Source organism: Momordica charantia, assembly GCF_013281855.1.
Source record: "Momordica charantia cultivar OHB3-1 chromosome 4 unlocalized genomic scaffold, Mcharantia_2.0 BLBB01000004.1, whole genome shotgun sequence".
Lineage (NCBI taxonomy): Eukaryota > Viridiplantae > Streptophyta > Magnoliopsida > Cucurbitales > Cucurbitaceae > Momordica > Momordica charantia.
The window spans coordinates 23,235,848-23,257,289 of record NW_028275162.1 but is presented as its reverse complement, the minus strand read 5'-3'; the positions used below and the strand labels follow the sequence as shown (position 1 = coordinate 23,257,289).

Genomic DNA, 21,442 nt, shown 5'->3' with positions numbered 1-21,442 from the left:
CGTATATGTGGAAATTTGAACTTTTTCTTTTGATTGAGAATATGTCTTTTAACTTAAATCGTCAGATTGTTATATTCAGATTAGAGTCAATGTATCCGTTAACATATCGACACGTCTATGTGTCAATGAATCTGACATCAATATGAGGAATGAATCGACATTTTCATATAAAAAAATATCAACAAAGATCATTAATATGGACGTACTATGATTTTAATAATTTTTAAGTTATTTAAAAAAATATGAATTGTTTGTTTGTTATTGTTCTTTTTTTATAAAATTTCCGGAAATATTTATCGGCATCAACATTTTATTGACACTCCCATAAAATTGAGATCTCTACATCCTCGTCAATATCAACATTAAAAACTTTGGTTAGACTATAAATTTCATTCTTGAATTTTAGGCTAAAGAATGTCCAATTGTCATCGAAAAAGTGTTGGATGGTTTTAAGCTTTTAATTTATGACATTTTTGGTTGAAAATATGTGTATTAATCCATTGAGGTTAGACTCAAGTTGGCTCTAATTTTGTGTCGTTTTTTTTTTTCCAAGTACAACAAGTGGGGGTGGGGATTAAAACTCACGACCTCTTGAAGATGTTAATTACTATTAAGCTTATGTGGATTGTCTAATAGGTTATTTGAAGTTTAAATATTGCATTTAATAGTTTCCTCAATGCTCAGTCTGTGTCGAGTAGGTTTTAGGTCAAAGTCTTAGTAGGTTTGTGAATTTAAAAAATGACGAACAATTTATGGGCCTATAAAAAAATAAAAGTTTAGGGTACTTTTTAAAAAGTTTAAAGACTTCAAGTTTAAAGTTTTATAACACTTAAATATTGAAACTTCGTATAATTCTATAAAAGTTTACATACTAAATTTGTAATTTACCTTTTTATAGAAATAAATTTATAATTTAATTTAAAAATGTATCTTATTACAATTTAATAACTAAAGTTTTAAAAAATTCAACGGTAGTCTCTTGAGTGACAGAAAAATCTCAATGATCTTTATTCATAAAATGATTTAGGTAAATATTTACCGTTTTAAATGCTCAAATTTCTTTTATAGCAACATTCCTTTTAATCTTTAATCTCATTTCATTCTCCTTTGACTTTTAAAATGCTTTTGCCTTATCTTTTTTCGATTTATATGTATATATTTTTTAACACTCGAAAAACTATATTTTAACTATTAATAAATCAAAAAGTACGATTAATTAATAAAAGTTAAATTTAAATGGTAAGTTTTATGAACGACTTCTAGATAAGTGAGAGATGTCTTGATCAATTGAACTATACTATACATCGTATTATATATTAGTCTTATTTTGAATAATATTTAATTTTAAGCTTTTCAATTATACAATAAGTACTAAAGGTTAGTGGGGAATATTTTTGTCAATTGATTGAGACTTTAAAACATTGATTTTTTTTTTCCTTAAAGATAAGTTAACAACATATAAATTTTCCATCTGGTGGGGTTGGAAGTAACATTCAAATTAATTATGATCCCTCCATTGATAGTGATAAATTCCAAATTATATATAGACAATTTGATTTCATTCCTATGTGGCTTTCCATTATTATAGGCACCGATCAATGTGAGTAGGTTTATAATAGAGTAAACATGATTAGTATTTTTTATTTGCTTTTTGATCATGATCTTCAAAAGATTCTCACAATATTAGATATTGTGGGATGGAAATATTTGACACATTTCAACAATAAATTTTTATTTAGGAATATCAATTAATTCCATATATTCAACTAGTTTAATAATTATGAGTTCTTTCATACTATCAACCTCAAAATATAGAAAGATTTTGAGAGGTTTAAAGAAAATGAAAAAGTTGATAAAGTAACGTTTGTATCAATACAAGAATGAATGTTTAATACTTAAGAAACGAAGTCGTACTCGCTTGGTTACCTCCTCAAAGATTAGAAGTTTCAATCATCTCACTCTCTTGTTGAAAAAAAAAAGTTGTTTGGTAAAATTTTTGTTTTTTATTTCGTGTTTCTTGTTTAAACATTAGGTATTTAATAATTATTGGTCTCGTTTCTCAGTACTTCCAAATTGTATAAAAAACTAATTTATTTTTGGTTCTTGTTTCTAGTTTTAAATATAAATAAAAGCATTGTTTTATTTTTTTTCTTCACAAAAGTAAAACACAACTCTTTTTTTATCTCTCCCACCCGAAATCCTAGTTCAAACTATATCAATGATCTCCTCGTACAAATTTGCAATTCTTTGTATGAGCTAATTGATTCCTTCTCCTCCTACCAAATTTATGTAATATTCACCCAACCCATAAAATATTTTTAGTTTATGTGAAAATCACCTTCACTCTTTAATTTTCCTTCAAAAATTGTTCAAAACTTAATATTATGGTTTAATGCGGAGGAGGAGAAGGAATCAATTAGCTGACACATGGAATTGCGTGAGATGCGTATATGTATTTCAATTATATAAGAATAACATCAATTTATAGAATCTTTTGAGTTGAACAGCCGTATCAGTTGAATATTCAAACCTCAAACTTTTAAATCAAGAATCTATATATATTAACTAATTGAGATATGTTCAGTTTGACATCAATTTTTTGAATCTATATTACAATACTCTTGAAAGATGAAGCTTCTAGATCGCTATTTGAATTAATTTTAAATTCATAATAGCTAATGGAGAATATTTGGTTCACGCTCGTATATGTCATGACCACCCTTGAATGTTTGACAAATGTAAAAATATAAACATATATATATATAATTGTTTAAAAAAATAATGAGTTGTTCAATGGTGGTGAAGACCACAAAGTCTTGCACCAAAATATTTTCCCTATCTAATTAATCTTTGAAGATTTTCTAACTTTGATCTTTAATTTTTAAAATTTTAAAATTTGTGAAATTCTCATCGAAGTCCTTCATAATAAAAGATGTAAAAAAGTTGTTTTTTTTTTAAACAGTAAAAAAGTTGTTAATAGAAAGGAGTTGTATCATTAAATTATTGTTTTATTAACGTATTAGATACGTGGACATGCCACTTAGACTAGGATAACGAGTGAATCTTACTTTTGTTGATGGACAAGTAGTAGCAATCTAATTAAATTTTAGTGATATTAAAGACCTAATTGTAAATTTCTTTATACGTTACAATAAAATTGAGAACTTTAAAAGATTAAGTCTATATTATTTGCTATTGATTGGAAGGCCTCAAAAGTGATGTAATGGGTAAAACTGATTGTTATTAATTGATCGTATTATTATACCTAAATCATAACATATAATTTAATATTAATTTACTAAATACAGTGACCTAATTTTTTCATTTTTTACACTAAAATTGTCCAACAAGAATTTACTTTTATATTATAGTATTTTTTCTTTTTTGTACAATAGATAGATTATAATAAAAAAATAAGACTAATTATTTAAGAGTGTGTTTTTGAAGGAAGGTGATTTTGAAAAAGAGATTTAAGTATAATTGATTTTTCAAAACCACCTTAAAAATTACTTTAAAATGATTTTTTTTATGATCCAGGAGTTGGTGGCTCTTTTGGAGTCATCGTTTGAAAGTTGCGCCTGATGTGACTTGAACCAAAAACTTCAAGGTTATTTTTTAAGGTCCCGAGCCATCCAAGCTATCCCTTTCCGACTTTTTAAAGTGATTTTAAACTTTCCTAAAATCAATTTTCTAATTCACCAAACAAGAAAAGGAGTGGAGTGATTTAGATGATGACAAAAATAATTTTACCCTTGACAAACTATAGCAAATTCGAAACTAAGGTTAAATAACCAAATTAAAGATTACATAAAATATTAATAATAACAAAAGGAATAAGGGATATACGGAGGGAAATTCCGAAAGGTTTAATGCGCATTTGAAAGATGGGATATTCGTGTTGTAGCTTTGGTCGTATGTTTCCATCGTTTTCGTTTTCCGATCATTTTTTAATCGACGCATATATGAGAACGAGCTTTGTGGTGGGAGGTGGTGGATTCACACCACGTGTAATCAAATTAACTTTTCAAATTTATTTATTATGAATTAGGTGGCAAAGGATACATTAATTTATAATTTTGAACTTTGAATTATGCTAATTTTATTTTTAACGTGGTGTTTATTTGAAGTTTGCCTGCTTTAATTGTATTGTCGACTCTTGTAGAGTTCCTAGAGTTTTATTGATTTTTTTGTTCTTTTTGTTATGAGTTTTTTCTTTTTTAAATTTATTTTTGCAACATACTGGACCTTTGTAATAAAAAGAAAATATATTTGATACTCAATTTTTTGACATTTGAATGAGGTATTCAGCGAGTTGAACAAATTTGAAAGATTTAACTTGAACAACTGAGTAATTTTTTCTTCTTTTTTGGCATTGTCCATCTTTTTCTTTCACTAGCAGAAAAACCTACAATTCAAACTTAATTATCTACTGATTTGTTTAACCAACCTATCTCAATTGCAATAAAAGCATAATTCAAAGTCGTAAATGCAACGGTTACTTTTTCTTTAAAGTCTAAAGACAGAGAGGACACAAAGTATACATTAAAAAAAATGTAATGCAGCATTCTTTAAAAGTAAATTATGGGTATTAATCAAGTTATTATTATAAGGTGATTATAAAAAGGAAGAATTGAAAGAGGAGTGGAGAAAGGCAAAAGGAAATTGGGGGGAAAACGAGGAGACGACTGGTTTGATTTGATGAGAATGTGGATTTTCCATTTTTAATAACATAAAAACAAACGGGAAAAGTAGGCAGATTTAGAATTTGCAACGCCATGATTGTCCTTTGTTCGAAAAATTGGTGGTCAAAAATTAAAATGGGTGGCTTTCAATTAATAGACGGTTTGATTTGACTTCATTTATTTTCTTTTTCTTTTTCCTACTTTTCATTTGCAATCTCTAAAAGTGATCCCAAAAAAGTGCGAGCTAATCATGCGACCCCCTATAATGTTCCAATATATTTCCATAATCAAGAATAACATCATCATAATTTCATTCAAATATTAGACCTGTCATTCTTTAATAGTCTAATTATCGTCAATCTGTACTAAAAAAAAACCCTAAATCCGAACGTGCCCTAATCTTTTAGGGTATGCTATTCTATTCTACTCAAATATTAACTTTTATTTATACAATTTTTTTTATTGGATTAGTCAAACAGAACCACAATCCAATTAATATTTTTACTGCACATTATCATTCTCAATTGTACTGTAATATTTTTACTGGATTAGTCGAACAGAATCCCAATCATACTTTGGACAAAACGAATGGATAGATCACTTAATAAATCGAAACTTAATCAAGAGAGAAAAATGATCACTTAAATAGATACTTATCTAAGATTGAAAATTCAATCTCAAATATAATTTAATTGGATAATGTATAAATAATTTCTTTAATTGATTCGACTTTCAATTTTTTATTAAGAAGGTTGGATGATAATTCAAACTTCCAGTATTTAGACTAATTGAGATATGCTTACGTCTACTTAAATAATATTAGTTTATACATATAGCGCATCTTTTTGTGATGCACTCTCATGCACTCCATCTCTCTTTTACATGTCATTCTTTTTACATATATTATTTGAAGTTTGAGAACTTGGTTTCAAACCATAAACTAATCCCGTATTATATGTTAGAAAGCTTATAAGAAGAGAGATTATATATATATATTATATTTTTTTTAAGAAAATAGTTGAAATCGTCTAACGTCTTAAATTATTTTCAAAAGATAATTTATAATATTACCATATTTTATATAATTCAATATTATGGTTGACATTTTTGTCCATGGTTATGGCCGCTGGGCTTGTTTACGTTGAAATAGTATTGGTCGGTGAAATGATCGAGAGAAATCTTTTTATTTTATTTAATATTATCTAGAAAAACAAACCCACTTTAGTTCATATAAGCCACCTTTATGATTCTCAGGTATTTTACTTTTAATTATTTATTATTGATTACTATCGTAGCCTCGACGATTGGAATAATTCCAACTTTGAGACCAAATGCTAATTGAAATCTTTACATGCACATAACACGTTCAAGAAACTTCTGCTTAAAATAAAATTTTTTAGATTCATATATTAAAAAATGTTATATTAAAGTCGACTTAAGTAAGATCGATCAAGTGGTAAGACATTACTACCAGCCGCTTGAACATATCTCAACAAATTAACGCATTGTTTCTCTAACCAAAATGTTGTGAGTTTGAATCCATCTCCATATGTTATTGAATAAAAAAAAATAACCTACCACTGCCTATTCTCTATTAAAAAAAATGTTATAATATTCAATAGTACTTCATTAACACGTACGTATACAATGATTGAAAAAATAAATTATCTTTTAAGTGTATATATAGAATGTTGTTAAAAAAAGTATATAAAGATAGAACCTCATATATACAAAATGTCGTTTAAATAAAGTATCTCCACAATGGTTGTTCATGATTTTGCTTTTAGTTTCACTCGAAAGATCTCATACTAATAAAGATAATTTTGTTTGCGTCTTTGTTTGCACTCCTTATCGACCCAACAAAAAGTAAAGAGATATTTTAAACTTTCAATACATGATTAATAACCTTAAATAATACATTAAGTCAATGGAGCTATACTCAGTTTTAACTCTATAGAGTTGTGATATCTACGCCATAGAACAAATTAAACCCTCCACAAGATAAAAAACGTCATATTCCTAAACAATTTTAAAAGAGAGAAAAGGAAAGAAAAACGAAATTCACATTTTTGTTTACCCTCGTGGAAATTAAGGAGAGAATTGGATGGTATAGTCATAATATGAAACAGTAAACACACATGGTACATGTATTCTGATTTTATAACGTTTCTCCACAGTCGACGCCACATGTACGTACAGTGGAAAAAGGGTGGCGCCGCCACCACCAGCCGCACCTTTAAGACGATGGATGGATATGGGTGCTGCATGTTGCAACTGTATTTTCTTCGCCACGCATGCACCCAACCAAACTAAATATATAAATTAATAAAAAGGCGCACATGCTTCTTTATTTATTTTGCTAGCCATGCCATAAAAAATAATTCAACTTTAAACTTCACTTTCTTTCATTGAAAAAAAAAATTATGCATATAATTTTACTCTAAATTTTCAATTTTATTTTACTTTAAATTTGGATAAGTACTACAACTTTTACTTTAAATTTAAAAAAAATGTTGCAATGTCATTATGGGAGCAAAAACTTTCATTCAGGTCCGAGAGTAGACGGATGAGTGACTCCTTGAGGGGAGGCTCGGTGGTACTCTGTTCGAGAGGAGGATAATTGGGTTTGTGAGATGATTGCAAACAAAGTCCCACCTTGGCTAAGGAAGAGAATGATCATGGATATATAAGGGAGGACAATTATCTCCATTGATATGAGATTTTTTAGGTGGAATCAAAGCAAAGCTATGAGGGCTCTACATACGTTTCCTACCATTATTGGCTTAAGCCACTTTTGACTCACGGTAGAAGGGATAAGCCTGATTTTTTGGACGGACGTTTCCGTGCACGAACAAAACATTTACCTTTTCATATGTTTTTGTCTAAGAAATAACCATAAAATAAAATAAGCATTCGCATAAAACATATGACCCTAGTTTGTATTTTTGAAAAGGTGAAATTTGCCTAGTTTATTCCATGTCAATTTTGTACAAAATTAAATTTTCAATAAAATTAAAAAGCTCTTTGGAATGTCTATATTGATTTTTGATAAAATGAGATGAATAAGCATAAAGAATATAATTACAATATTTTTTCGAAGCTTTAAAGATTAAATTTGATTAAATTGAGAGTATTTAGTTGTAAAAGTGGATTTATTCATTTATTTATATTGGTTAGTTTGGGGCCTACGGCTGAGCGGTATTTCACTGTTGAAAATGAGTTGGCTCACTTCAGGCTCTGCAACGGTACAGTAGAGAATATTCATACACAAAACTTGGAATTACGTGTACGTGTCGGCACCCCATTGGACCTTAACCGTAGATCTTCGACCGCCAGACCCACCCCGTACTGGCTTCCCTTCCAGTTCCCGCGTACTTGCTTACTCTCAACCACGTTCTCAATTTCCACGTAACGCCTTCCTTTGCAAAAACAGTTTCCACTCAACGGATTTTCTCTTCCCCCGTTGCGCTTTCCACGTCGCACTCCTCCCTTTTCTTTCCCTTTTTCTATTTTTTTAATTCCCAATATTTTTTTCTTCTAATAATTTAATTATATATTTTTTCTTTTTTGAGACAGAATTATATATTCTTCATTAAATTATAAATTTTGTTTTATTTATTTAAATCATTGAAATTGTGAGAATCAAATCATCGACTTTTGAAATGTTAATAAATAAGATATTTATTGAGTTACGCTTGTAATGACTAAAAAATTTGTACTTAAACTTATGAAGTTACGATTCAAAAATTTCGAAATAAATGGTGTTAATGATAATGATTCAAAATAAGCATGGTTAAAAATTACACTTTTATATTATTTTTAAGAAAATATCATCTCATTGTTTTGGCTCTAAATTGGGTAAAAAAAGATTATTTATCTATATTTTAATTTTTAAATGATAAGTACACCTAATTTATATTTAGAAAAGTGTTGTCTTTAATAAATGAGTTGGCCACCATTAATTGGTTTAAATTCTCCCACTTGGAGGTACGTTTTTCTTAAGGGTGGGTAAAAGCTACATCTATGGTAATATTAAATTAATTAAATTGACTTCTTTTAGTATAAATTAAATTGACTTGCTAACAATTCCAATCTCCTGTTAAAACTAAATTAATTAAATTAACTTAAAAAAGAGAAGCTTGAAATTTTCTCTTGTATCCTAGTTTATAAAATACATCGTAAAACAATATGATTACCCTATATCGACCCAAAACTAGTTGAATTGATCAATACATATCAACCTAAAAGTTTACTTGGTCAAATACATTTTAATCTTCATGCTCAAATCCCTACATTTGTCTAAGTATATATATAAAAGAATGATTTGCCACAGCTGTCGATACTAAATTCTATTGAAGTATCGAAGATCAAAAGCTACAAAGGAGTGAGTTTTGCAAGGGAAGACCTGTAAAGAAGGAACAAACACTCTGAAGCTCAAGTCAATCCCAATCCGAACTGTATAGGTCAGCGTCAGACAAAATTATGTACTTGATATGAAGGAGTGAGCTCCTTTTTATAATAGGCGAATGGTGAGAAACAAGACCGTTATGGCGTTCTGACAGGTAGTTACAATTCTCGATCCATAGGTTAGCAAGGTCGTAGGTTGGAAGGGTGCCTTAGCCAAAATCCTTTATTCCTCTTGAGCGACATATAGATCAAACCATAAGTTAAGTCGGTATATATACCTTGTCTACATACTTTGGGGTAGATCTTTCGATTTATTATGAGGGGTCTACGTGGCACACCAGATTTTACCCTCCAACAATAGTAATATTTAGAAAAAAAAGATAATACACATTTTTTTAGTTTAGAAATACAAGTTGAACTAAAAAAATACGTGAGTGTGTATGTATGTACGTATGTATATATATATATATATATATAATACATGCATATGCATTTAAATCTATGCAGTATGATCCGTTTTTCTTATTTTATTTTTAGTTTAGCAATATGTGAGATGGAGTTTCGAACACCCTTTAATCGATAATATATGTCTTAACCAAATTGAGCTATGCAAAGATTGACTAGTGTCGTCATCGTTTCGTTTTGTCCATGCTATAAAACATATTTTAAAACTTTTTAAACGTGCTCTTAAACAATTATTACCTCTGTCAACATGAGTATAACTCAGCAATTAAAGTACCTTACTTTTTCTTTGAGGTTAGAGATCCAATTTCACATCCGCACTTTGATGTATTATTATTATTTTTTTAAAATGCCCATCAATTTATTTAACATATTTCTTGTAAAAAAATGATTTAACATATTTATGACTATTAAGTTAATTCATTTTTCTTTTTCCTTTAGTGAAATGGCAATGGAGAGTTTACTTTTCTTAGATCAATAGCAGTATGAGGGTTGGAATTTCGAACTCCGACCTTCTCATTAAAATTATATGCTTTAATCATTATAACTATCGAAAGTATCACTGTAGATCAGACTTATTTTTTTATTCTATTTTGTGTTCAACAACCAAAATGATTTCCCTCTAAACAAAAAATAATATTTCATTTGTTGAAAAAAAAAACAATATCTGAGATGTTATATTAATTTTTTTAATTCATTATTTAATATGAATTTATACTAGATTACATCCATATTTTTTCCTTTAAATCGGAATGAGAACTGAAAAAAAAAATAAAAATAACATTTTCCTCTCGAGTGAATTTTATAGTGCAATCGATTCATCGAGTCAAACTGTTTTATTTTTAAAAAGATTAAATACTTTTTCTTAAATCGTCTTATTATTTTATTTTAATTTAAATGAAATACATTTGATAGTTCTTTATTTTGAAATTTTGATTAGGCAAGTCCCGTTCAATAATAATATGGTTTTATATTTTTTAAAATCTCAGGAAAATTATTAGACATCAATTTTACTGGTTTAGTTTTTCACTCTTTTAAATTACTCACGATATATAAATCAAATAAAAACAAAAACAAAATTTTGAAATTAACTTTTTTAAATAACAAAATCGAGTTATTATTTCTGAATTATTATAATTATAATTTTAAAAAATAGAAAACAAATAAAAAAATCATTAACCTTGCATGAGTTTTAATCAGGAGTTTAAGAAACTGATAAAATGTAATTTAATTTTATAAAAAAAGGAATCTAAAACCATTAATTCTCGCACTATTTGTATTTTTGTCTTTCTTCCTTTACGTGTAAAAAAACAAAAAGAAAAAAAAAAGAGAGGATAAAAGAAGCAAAATCAATTTCTTTTAAGGAAAAAATTGTTTACTCAAAACTGAGATGTTTCCTTTTTCCTTCACCGACCAATATTTAACGTAAAAAAATAATAACGCGATGGATTTAAATTTCAAAAAAGAAAAGGTGAAAAGTCAAAAAGACCCTTGGAGGGAGTGGGCCGTTCCCGTCAAACCTCCGGGCAGTCCGTCCCCACGTTGTCGATCCTCTCACCCACCTGTATAATTCCCACCAAACCCGCACCGTTCCCCACTCTAATTCCTGCACCCTTCCGCATCCAAACAAAACTCTTAACGCTGGCCTGCCCTTCCCTTTTATTTTTAATTTAATTGAATTTTTTCCCAAGTATTAACCACCCGTCCGGCGTCGTCCCCATATTTAAACTCGGCTGCCCATTTAGTCTCGTCTTCGGCACTCGCCGCGTGTCACGCTCGACTCCATCGCCAGCGGAACGCTTCGCTTCCTCTCTCCGATTGCGTCTTCTCAAAATTCCCATTCCACTCCCATTTTTCAACAACACAAATTATATTAGATTAGATTAGATTAGATTGGATTAGATTGGATTGTTGTTTCTCTGTTTTTGCTCTTCAATTTTTTCATTCTAAAATTGAAATCCGTCCTTCTCGCTGCCTTCGGAGATCTCTCTCTCTCTCTCTCTCTGTAGCGATGGCCATCGGTTGGGGCACCTTCAATATAAGAGGTAATTAGCCAACCGCCTTGTTCGCATCTCACGCGAACCTCGCATCGCCTGGTTTTGGTTTTGGTTTTCACTCTAATATTCTAAATCTTCTGTTTCCACCAACAATTTGGATCAATGAAACGTCCGGCCGACGTCACTATCACTGCCACCGCCACCTGTTCGCCGCCACCGTCATCTTTAGATCCCTCTGTTTGATCCTTCTTGTGTGCTGTTGTTTTTTGTTTTTCTCTTTTTTTTTGCAATTCCCTATGCATTCTTTCTGCTGCGTCTCAACTGTCTCCGACAACTCTCCTTCCTCCAAGCAATCGCCGTATCCGATGCCGGAGCTCCACATATCACCGGCCTCCCCCGCGGTTTCCCTCGCATCCAGATCCGATCCGGCCAATCGAATTTCTCATAATCGGAGTCTCAGTAGTAGCGATGCCGGACGCCTTAGCCAGCGGAGCATTTTTGCAGCTGAGATGGTTGGGCGACATTCGTCCGCTAGGGAGCCTCCCGTTGACGTCAAGATCAACGATATCGTTGGGAACGGTATCTGTGGTATACTCTACAAGTGGGTGAATTACGGTAAAGGTTGGCGTCCACGTTGGTTCGTGCTTCAGGATGGCGTTTTATCATACTATAAGATTCATGGACCCGACAAGATCGTCGTCAATGAGGAAACAGAGAAGGGATGCAAGATCATCGGCGAGGTGTCGATGCGGAGGATTTCGAGGCATAAGAATGGGTTGTCTAATCACCACCACCTGCCCCCACTCAGGCGCAAGCCATTTGGGGAAGTTCATCTCAAGGTCTCGCCAATTTTTTTAACTGCTCCCTCATAATTTGCCCCCAAGTACCATGTCATTCATTGTTCTTCTTCTCGTGATTCTAATTTTCACTCTTTATTTTGAGACGTTGACATTTCGTATCAACATCTTCATTTTTTGTTCCAGTTTGTGTGCATTTGAAGTTTGACTCGTTTGTTTTTTTCATCATTTCTTTTTATAATTGTATTTCAACATCTTCATCCATGCTTAACATTAATTTGGTTAGATTTTATTTGAATCTTCCTTCTGATTCTCTCAAGATTCTAGCCTTCCATGTTAATGGTGAATGAAACTTGAGAAATGATGTCTAGGATGCAGATGTTGCTTTTAAGTTACATTCGTGGCATTTCTTGTTTTCATTCTGGTTCTGTTCTTCAGATGTTTCCATTGGATTGTCTTATAACAGGTTTCTTCAATTCGTGAAAGCCGATCAGATGATAAGAGGTTTTCCATATTCACTGGGACAAAGAGACTTCACTTGCGGGCGGAGACCCGTGAGGATCGTGTGGCATGGATGGAGGCATTGCAGGCAGTGAAAGAATTATTCCCGAGGATGTCAAACAGTGAACTCATGGCACCTATGGACTACTTGTCTGTGTCAACAGAGAAGCTTAGAAAGCGGCTTGCAGAAGAGGGCGTCAGTGAAACAGCCATTCAGGACACTGAAAATATTATGAAGAGTGAGTTTGCTGCATTGCAAGACAAGCTCGTGTTGCTTAGGCAGAAGCAGTGGCAACTTATCGACACACTGCGGCATTTAGAGGTACACTGAAACTGAATCTGGAATTCTCCATATGTATCAAATTCAGAATTGTTTTTTGATTCCTCCTGTTATTGGAACTTTTTCTTGGAGTCTAGTGCCCTTTAATTAAATTACTATGGAGCTTTGGCTTACAGTGTTACTCTGTTTTAGAGATTGTATATATTTTCCCCTTTTAGTGATCTTCTGATTGAATATAAGCAGAATTTGAGTTTGTAACTTTACTCTTTCGTAACTTTGTAAGTACTTTAATTTCTCGACTTCAATAATTAACTGTCATTTTGCTTAAATGGGTTCCACTTCCCACATCATACTATGTTGATTATTGACTCCGTAGAGGAATTTAAATCCATTGCTTTAGTGGACATCTCTTCGTCCAACAATTCTGATTGTGGGTTCGGCATTGGTGCTTGCACCATTACTGATTGTGTAGCAGAGTGATGGCATTTGACTCTATGTAGTAGTAGAGGTTGTCGTGGTTTAATTAGGAATACTTATTCTCCCTGCAATGTTTAATTTGATCCAAACTAAAATATTGTAGTGTGTTTACATTTCTTCATTACACAAGATTAAAATGAAGTCAAATTTCCCACAAAATGCACAAAGTATTTCAAACAGAAAAAACTATAGTTCCCACTGCTCGTATGGTTCCATTTGGTTATATCTAGTTAAGTTTGTCTGCCCTTTCTTGTCTAATTACATTAGTTTTTTTTATTCATAACGTTTCTTAGTTCCTTGGTTGAAATTTATTTACATATTGGGTTGTTTTCATTTTTTATACTAAATATGTCTCCTATCTGTCCAAAATTTGGGATTTGGACACTTTGAAGCACTATTTTGAGCTTGTCTGAGTTCAATTCAGTATTGGAACTTCTGTTTAGAATATTTCTTGAGTTCGACATTCACTCTCTGTTTAAAATAGGGTGTCCATGCTTCCTAGCAGATGACAAGTATATCAAAACTTCTCAGATTTATTCCTTTCTTGACATACCACCTACTTGCTACTCAAATCTAAAACTCTCTGCCCAAGATTTTTTTATTCGGATTCCTGGATTTCTTCATCAAGGATGGTGAAGTTTTCTACTGCTTGCTTTTTGTGCTTTCACTGTGTCGGAAATGGTTTTTTTTTTCTAGAATCTCTTGATTGTTTGCCTGAAGGTTGAAGTTAACCTTGAAAGGTTTTATTAGGATGAAGTTAACCTTTGCATGCACTTCCAAGTTATAAATATAATTATGATATTAAGACAAATCAAATTGTTAAATGTCATTTGGATTGAACCTTACTTCCAAACAGTGTTGTGAGGCTTAACCCAAGCAGACCATTTGCTAAATAGGCACTTCAGTTTTTTTTCCTCACCTGAGCTATTCAATTTTTGTCTTCTCACTTTTGAGCTATTTGCATTTATTATTTAATACATTTACTTATTTCAAGAATTTGATTCTCTAATTTCCATGAATAATTCATTTTTTGTTAGCATTGAGTAGACCTCTAGTCAAATCAATAACAATAGAAGTCCCGATAGAAGTTCACTGACTGACCATCTTAAGGTCAGTCATGTAAAATTATCTAATTCTGCATTTCATTCGACATTTTGTTTTGGTCATCGAACTCTGCTTAAACAACTCTCTATATTGTCTTGTGTAGACAGAAAAAGTTGACTTGGAGAACACAGTAGTTGATGAGAGCCAGAGACAGTCAAATGATCCTCGGGCTCTGTCTGGTATGCTGGAAAAGTATAGTGGTGAGTTTTCATGCTGTGTATCTAAATCTATACAATCCTGCTTTTATTGTTTACTTCATTACTTTTGTATCAGTGTCTTTTGGCCTCGTCATTATTTTTCATAATTATTATTAGAGGAATTTGTCTGGGATTATGAGTTGAGTTAAAGAGATTTTCCTTCGTGTTAATTGCAGCTTTGTTTTTTTACATCTGGCACTTCGTGGTGCTGCTCTGTTTTCTTAAGATATGCTATTATGAAGACGAAATTGGTTTGGCAGAAATTTTTTGAAAACTTACATATGTTTTTGACGGAGCTTAGCCCTAGACTTGGACCTGAATTTGATAGATTGAGGTGAAGTGTAGCCTTGCTGATCTCTCTCATGCAGCACTACGTGTATGAGATCTCATGGATGATAGTGAGATCTTCTAAAGAAAAGGGTATAGACCTACAAGATGACTGGACCGTCAGATTACAGAAACACTGATATGAATTGCTTATTGTTTTTATTCCGGAGAACATGCCTGTTCAGGGGATTACAGAAAAGCATAATCAGCTATAGGGGATGAAGTATTAGCTACACCAACACAGTCCTTGAAGCAATTAAGATATAAATGTCTGTTTACGGATGCCATCTCAATGACTTGTGTGTGCTTTCATTAATGTGAAGAATGGAATTGAAATTTAGCTGTGGCCGTTGAACATATCAGTATCAAGTTCTTAGTTTGTAGGAAGGTGGATGTAAGGGCTGTCTTAATTTTAGGACATAGTAATTCTGAACATGCAGAGATGCATCTGAGCTTCCATGGCCAGAACTTTGAAATTTTCCAACTTCGGGGGAGTTCCATAACGGTGGCTAAACAACTAGAACCCTGTGTAAACTAATTTGGCTCATCCATTATTTATATTCTTACGTATGTTAGGTTATATGATGATAATATTTGCTGTTATTTTTCATCAATTTAAAAATATTAGTTCCTTAAGATCCCAAGTCCGGAACCATTTTTTATATCCTCCCAAAATATTATATCTCATCAATTTTCTCACATAAATTTTTCGTTTTTTGTTTTTTTGTCAATAGTTTCAGGTCCTATTTACAATTTACGCCTGGTTATGTTGAACATTGACTTACAGTTTACAATGTATTTGGCTTTTTACTCAAGATGTGTTTGTGTGCAAGTGCAAGTTCTTTTAGTCTTTGCAAAATATGTCCTATTCTTTTTATCCCTCAAATTTTCTCTGGCTACAGATGCAAGTGCAAGTGTAACTGAATCTGATGATGATAATGAGAGAGTAGATGCTGCAGAGGAAGAAACAGACGATGAAGAAAATACTTTTTTCGACACTCGAGATTTTTTATCATCAAGTTCATTCAAAAGTAATGGATCCGATTACAGGATATCATCTTTTTCTTCTGATGATGAAAGGCTTTCTGCAGTTGATACCGAGGATGAAGTGGATCCATCAATTAGATCTGTTGGAACTAATTATCCTTATGTTAAGCGGCGCAAGAAATTACCTGATCCAGTTGAAAAGGAGAAGAGTGTCAGTCTTTGGTCAATGATTAAAGACAACATTGGAAAAGATCTCACTAAAATTTGTCTACCTGTTTTCTTCAATGAGCCTCTTTCTTCCCTGCAAAAGTGTTTTGAAGATTTAGAGTATTCATACCTCATTGATCGGGCATACGAATATGGTAGAAGGGTAAGTTGATGATCCATGATCCCATGTTATGCATATCTTTCAACATTCTTTTCACTATTTAATTAACAAAGGAGATCTCATGGAAGACGTTGCAAACTCTAGTAATCCAAAAGGAATTTTAGGAACTTTCTGTAAAGTGTAAAAAGAAGGAAACAGTGATTATTTTCCATGCTCCCTAATGATTTATTAGTTCATTTCTTGCCAACTCTTCAGGGTGATAGCCTCATGAGGATTCTTAACGTAGCTGCATTTGCTGTATCTGGGTATGCTTCAACAGAAGGAAGAATTTGCAAACCATTTAACCCACTGTTAGGGGAAACTTATGAGGCTGACTATCCAGATAAAGGCCTCAAGTTTTTCTCGGAGAAGGTACTGTTTTCAGATTTGTTCGTTTGTTTGGGGTAAGAACCAGGGGCCTTAGAAAATGAAAACCATATACAAAAGTTGGTTGGAGAAACGAGAAATGCCCAGAGCTATATCTAGATGCCTAGCAGAAATTAGATAAACATTCTTCAGTTGAAGTTAACATGTAACCTATTAGAAAATGTAATCTTATTTGACATGCTTCGTTTCAGTTTTGCCTTAACTATCTTTAATCTTTTTACATTAACATTTCAACAGTGATTGGGTTATGTAACCGGGTAAGGTGGGAATAAGGGAGGAAATGGGATCACAGTGGTGAGTTAAGATTTTAAAAACAAAAAATTTTAAGAACTTGTGCAGACCAGATTGCTTTGTGGATGTCCTTTTATACTAGTATTTCATAAGAAATTGTCTTAAGTAGTTTGTTTCCAAACCAATTGGGATCGCATGGTTGAGAGAACTTCCATTGGTTATTGATCCACCATCTTTCTTTGATCTTATACAATTCTTCCCATATTCATGCTTTTGGAGTTACTGAAACAAACGTTGAGGATTTTGTTGAATGTATATAGGGAATATTTTTAACATTTTGTTAGACTGCAAGAAGCTGGAAAATCCTAATAAATTTCAAATTTCATGAAAATTTGAAATCTGGAAGGTTAAATATTTTATCGAAATGTATAGTAATGGGTGTAAGTAAAGAAGTAAAATACATTATTGGATTGGTAGGCCATCTTAACTTTTCAAGAGCGTCTGACTTTAATCTCCGGTACTTTCTTATTGGAAGTATAATTTTCCCTCAAAATAGGATTGTTCTTTGTGCTCTCCTGCTAAGAAAAAAACATATTGTTCTACTGTAACATAGTGGGTCTTTCATGGTCACATTATTATGAAATTTTAATTCATTATATAATTTTATTAACTTTTCTTACTTTATTGCTTCATTTATTAGATTCGAATGCATGGATGGCTACATAATCTAGTCCCCACATTTGAATCAAAGAGTGAATGTCTTTGTTGATTATGGCTTTGATCTAAGATATTGCCTCTCAAATGGTATAGATTTTTCTAATTTTGGTTGTTAGGTTAGCCATCATCCAATGGTAGTTGCATGCCACTGTGAGGGTAAAGGGTGGAGATTTTGGGGGGATAGCAATTTGAAGAGCAAATTTTGGGGTCGTTCAATTCAGCTTGATCCTGTTGGTATATTGACTTTAGAATTTGATGATGGAGAAGTCTATCAATGGAGTAAGGTGTTATACCAGTGAAGTGTTTTACATTTTTTAAATCCTTTCTTTTTATTTATTCCATTTTCCATTTAGAGTCTATAATTATTTGGAACTCTACTTTTTTCTTGTAGGTGACAACGTCAATTTACAACCTGATACTGGGAAAGCTGTACTGTGATCATTATGGTACGATGCGTCTACAGGGAAATCGTGAATACTCGTGTAGGCTCAAATTCAAGGAGCAGTCCATTATTGACCGGAATCCACACCAGGTAATTTCCTATAATCTTGTAGGATATGCCTGAAATATATAGGATTGTTATTGTTGAAAAAATTAACAAATCTTTTCTCTTTATTCCGTCAATAGTGTAAATTTTTGCCATCTTCATTTGACCATTGTTTCTATTTACCATGGCATTTCACCATAGGGTTCTTTGTGTTCAACAAGAGGTTGAAATGAGAAAATTAAACGATGCCATGTAAAGTAATAAAAATGTTTCCCAATCGATTGATTTTGAGGATTGTGCTGCGTGTTTCATCAATGATGTAGAAGATATCATCACGAAGTTTATAGAATACTCTTACAAAGTTAGTTAAGGAAGTACACTAATTAATCGTTCCCCATTGGAAAATCTACTGGATGCATTCAGATATAGCAGGGTCTCATTTGTCATGGGCGAAAGCTGAGGTTTTATGTGGCTGTAGTTATTCTAGTTTTAAATTTACTACTCTAAGCTGGCCCATTTTCACATATTTTATTTGCATATTATTCAACTGGTTTTCATATTATAGGAACATGTTCATTCCTAGTGATCGGATGCTTTGATTTGACACAATTCGGTGAAATGGGTTATTATGTGCAGGAGTCGGGAATATGTTACTTTTTGTCAAATTCTTTAGGTTAACAAAACCTGTGCAAGTTTAAAATTAGAATTTCTGACTTGCGACTAGATATTTTATAGATTGTTAAAGTCGACTGAAATTTGAAGTACCATTCTCGTGCAGGTACATGGTATAGTTCAAGATAGAACTGGAAAGACAGTTGCTACATTATTTGGAAAATGGGATGAGAGTATGCATTATGCGAATGGGGACTGTTCTAGGAAGGGAAAAGGATCAGATTCTGTATCTGAAGCCCGCTTACTGTGGAAACGAAGCAAGCCACCAAAATTTTCTACTAGATATAACTTCACGAGCTTTGCTACGACTTTGAATGAGCTGACCCCAGGCTTGAAGGTAATTCTGTAGATTATTTCATTACAGTTTCCTAGTAGGCTTGCATTTTTGTTTGGTGGTAGGAACGGGGCTCAGAAGACCATTTATCCGTTTTAGTTGAAACGTTGGAAATGAGATGATAGTTTAGAATTTCTTTTTTCCCTTTTTTCTGTGTATATTAAATATTTGCGATGGAATGACATGCAACTTGCAACATGTTCTGAGATCAATTTGTTCCCAATATTACTTCAATTTGCAGGAAAAATTACCTCCTACAGATTCGAGGCTCAGACCTGATCAGAGGTATTTAGAAAATGGAGAGTACGAAATGGCTAATTCAGAAAAGTTGCGATTGGAGCAGCGCCAACGGCAGGTATATTATACTTGATTGTTGCATATTTGGTTCTTCTTAACGAGTATGTACAATCCATGTTTGTCTAGAGTGACTTTTTCACATCCTAGCCAAATGTTAGAAGTAGGAAGACTAGTTTCAAGATCTTTGATTGATTGATTGATTTATTTATTTAATTTGGGTGAGATTTGAAAAGTTGTTTGTTGGAGCAATAGAATAAGTTGTGGTATTGTATTTGGTATTCAGGCTCGGAATATGCAAGAACGAGGTTGGAAACCAAGATGGTTCACAATGGATAAGGGAAGCGATACGTATCGCTACATTGGCGGGTATTGGGAAGCCAGAGAGCAGGGAAAATGGGACTCATGCCCTGATATATTCGGTCAGATCCCTACTGATCAGCAACTCGAGTGAGTTGAACAGTTTTTTTGGTTTTTTTGGTTTTCTTTTTTTCTTCTTTTGTTAATTCTTTTTTCAAATATTTTTACCGGATGAGTAGCCAATAGCATGCTCATTCGAGTGGTTATAGTATAGCAACTGCCACTCGATGTGGTTCCAAGTTAAATTAGATTGAAGATGCTGGGCAGCCAAAAACGAAATTAGAAAAGAAGAAAAAAAAAGAGAGAGAGCAGCAGAAATTTGTCAAAGGATCTGGCTGGCATCTCACGTGTTCTTGTTAGATCATTTTGGCTTGCAGCCATTAGGTGGAAACGTATCTTTTTCACAGCAAAGTGTTGAATGAAATCATTTGTAGAATTATTCGGGTACATATATATATATATATATATCTCTCTTTAATGACTTATGAATCATCTCATCTTTCTGATTTCTTCCAGCTGGTATCTCACGGGCCGTTAAATCACAGATTTAGTCATGCCTGAAGTTCTTACAAGTCTTTAACTCTAAATACCATATCTAATTGGTTCTTTAACTTTTAAAAAGTATCTTTTAGATCTTTAGATGTTTAATTTTTATGAAGGAATTGAGGAGTTTCTTCTTGAATTCCTGTAGGGTCTAGTAAGTGTACTATACAAAAAATTATGCAAAATTAAAAAACATATATATTTATCTATATATTACTTAACCACACAGAAATTTAGGAAGAATAGAACAATGCAAGAATTTAAGAGTTTCCTCCCCAATCAGATGATTTTTTGAAGTCCCCACAGATGGGAAACCGTGGAATCAATCCTGAGAGTTGAAGAGTTTGGTCGAGTTGGAAAAGGAAGTGTTATGTGTTGCCACGTAGACGCAGCCTTTCCAAGTTAACCAACAAAACTCCTCAACTCAAAGGGACATTTGGAATAGATAGATAAGATAGATAAAAATAAAAATAATATGCACACCTACACGTCATCATCATATAAAATAAAAATAAAAAATATTGTGAAGGATCAGAAGCAGAAGCATCGGCCAGTCCCCATTTAACATTAACATGAATTGGTTGATTTTATTTCTGATCCTCATGTGAATCCTTCAAACACCCCATTGAGTCACTTGTTTTTAAGGGAAAATTGCAAGAACCATCTTTCAATAAGAGTTGTTACAATCACACCCTCAAACTTTCAATTTATCCAATCATCTCCCTAAACTTACAATCAAACATTTGAATATTGCAAAACGCACCAAGTACCCTCAAAACTATTAAGATTGTAACAATCAAACTCTTGAATTATAGGGATAATTTGGTTATTC

General features: G+C 32.4%; 1 protein-coding gene across 3 annotated transcripts; it reads left to right on the top strand.

Annotated features, from left to right (window-relative positions):
- The first annotated feature begins 11,269 nt into the window (after positions 1-11,269).
- On the top strand, positions 11,270-20,552 carry LOC111011828 (Pleckstrin homology (PH) domain superfamily protein). 3 transcript variants are annotated; one of them, XM_088122705.1, is made up of 11 exons: positions 11,272-12,387; positions 12,812-13,168; positions 14,651-14,713; positions 14,811-14,907; positions 16,134-16,588; positions 16,802-16,957; positions 18,037-18,204; positions 18,312-18,452; positions 19,186-19,416; positions 19,655-19,768; positions 19,994-20,552. In XM_088122705.1, the coding sequence occupies exons 1-11, from the start codon at positions 11,845-11,847 to the stop codon at positions 20,159-20,161; spliced, it is 2,493 nt and encodes an 830-aa protein (XP_087978831.1). In that variant the 5' UTR covers positions 11,272-11,844; the 3' UTR covers positions 20,162-20,552. The 3 variants fall into 3 exon arrangements, with proteins under 3 accessions (XP_087978832.1, XP_087978831.1, XP_022141418.1); XM_088122706.1 differs by lacking the exon at positions 18,037-18,204 and having other exon boundaries at positions 11,270-12,387; XM_022285726.2 differs by lacking the exon at positions 14,651-14,713 and having other exon boundaries at positions 11,273-12,387.
- The last annotated feature ends 890 nt before the right edge of the window (positions 20,553-21,442 follow it).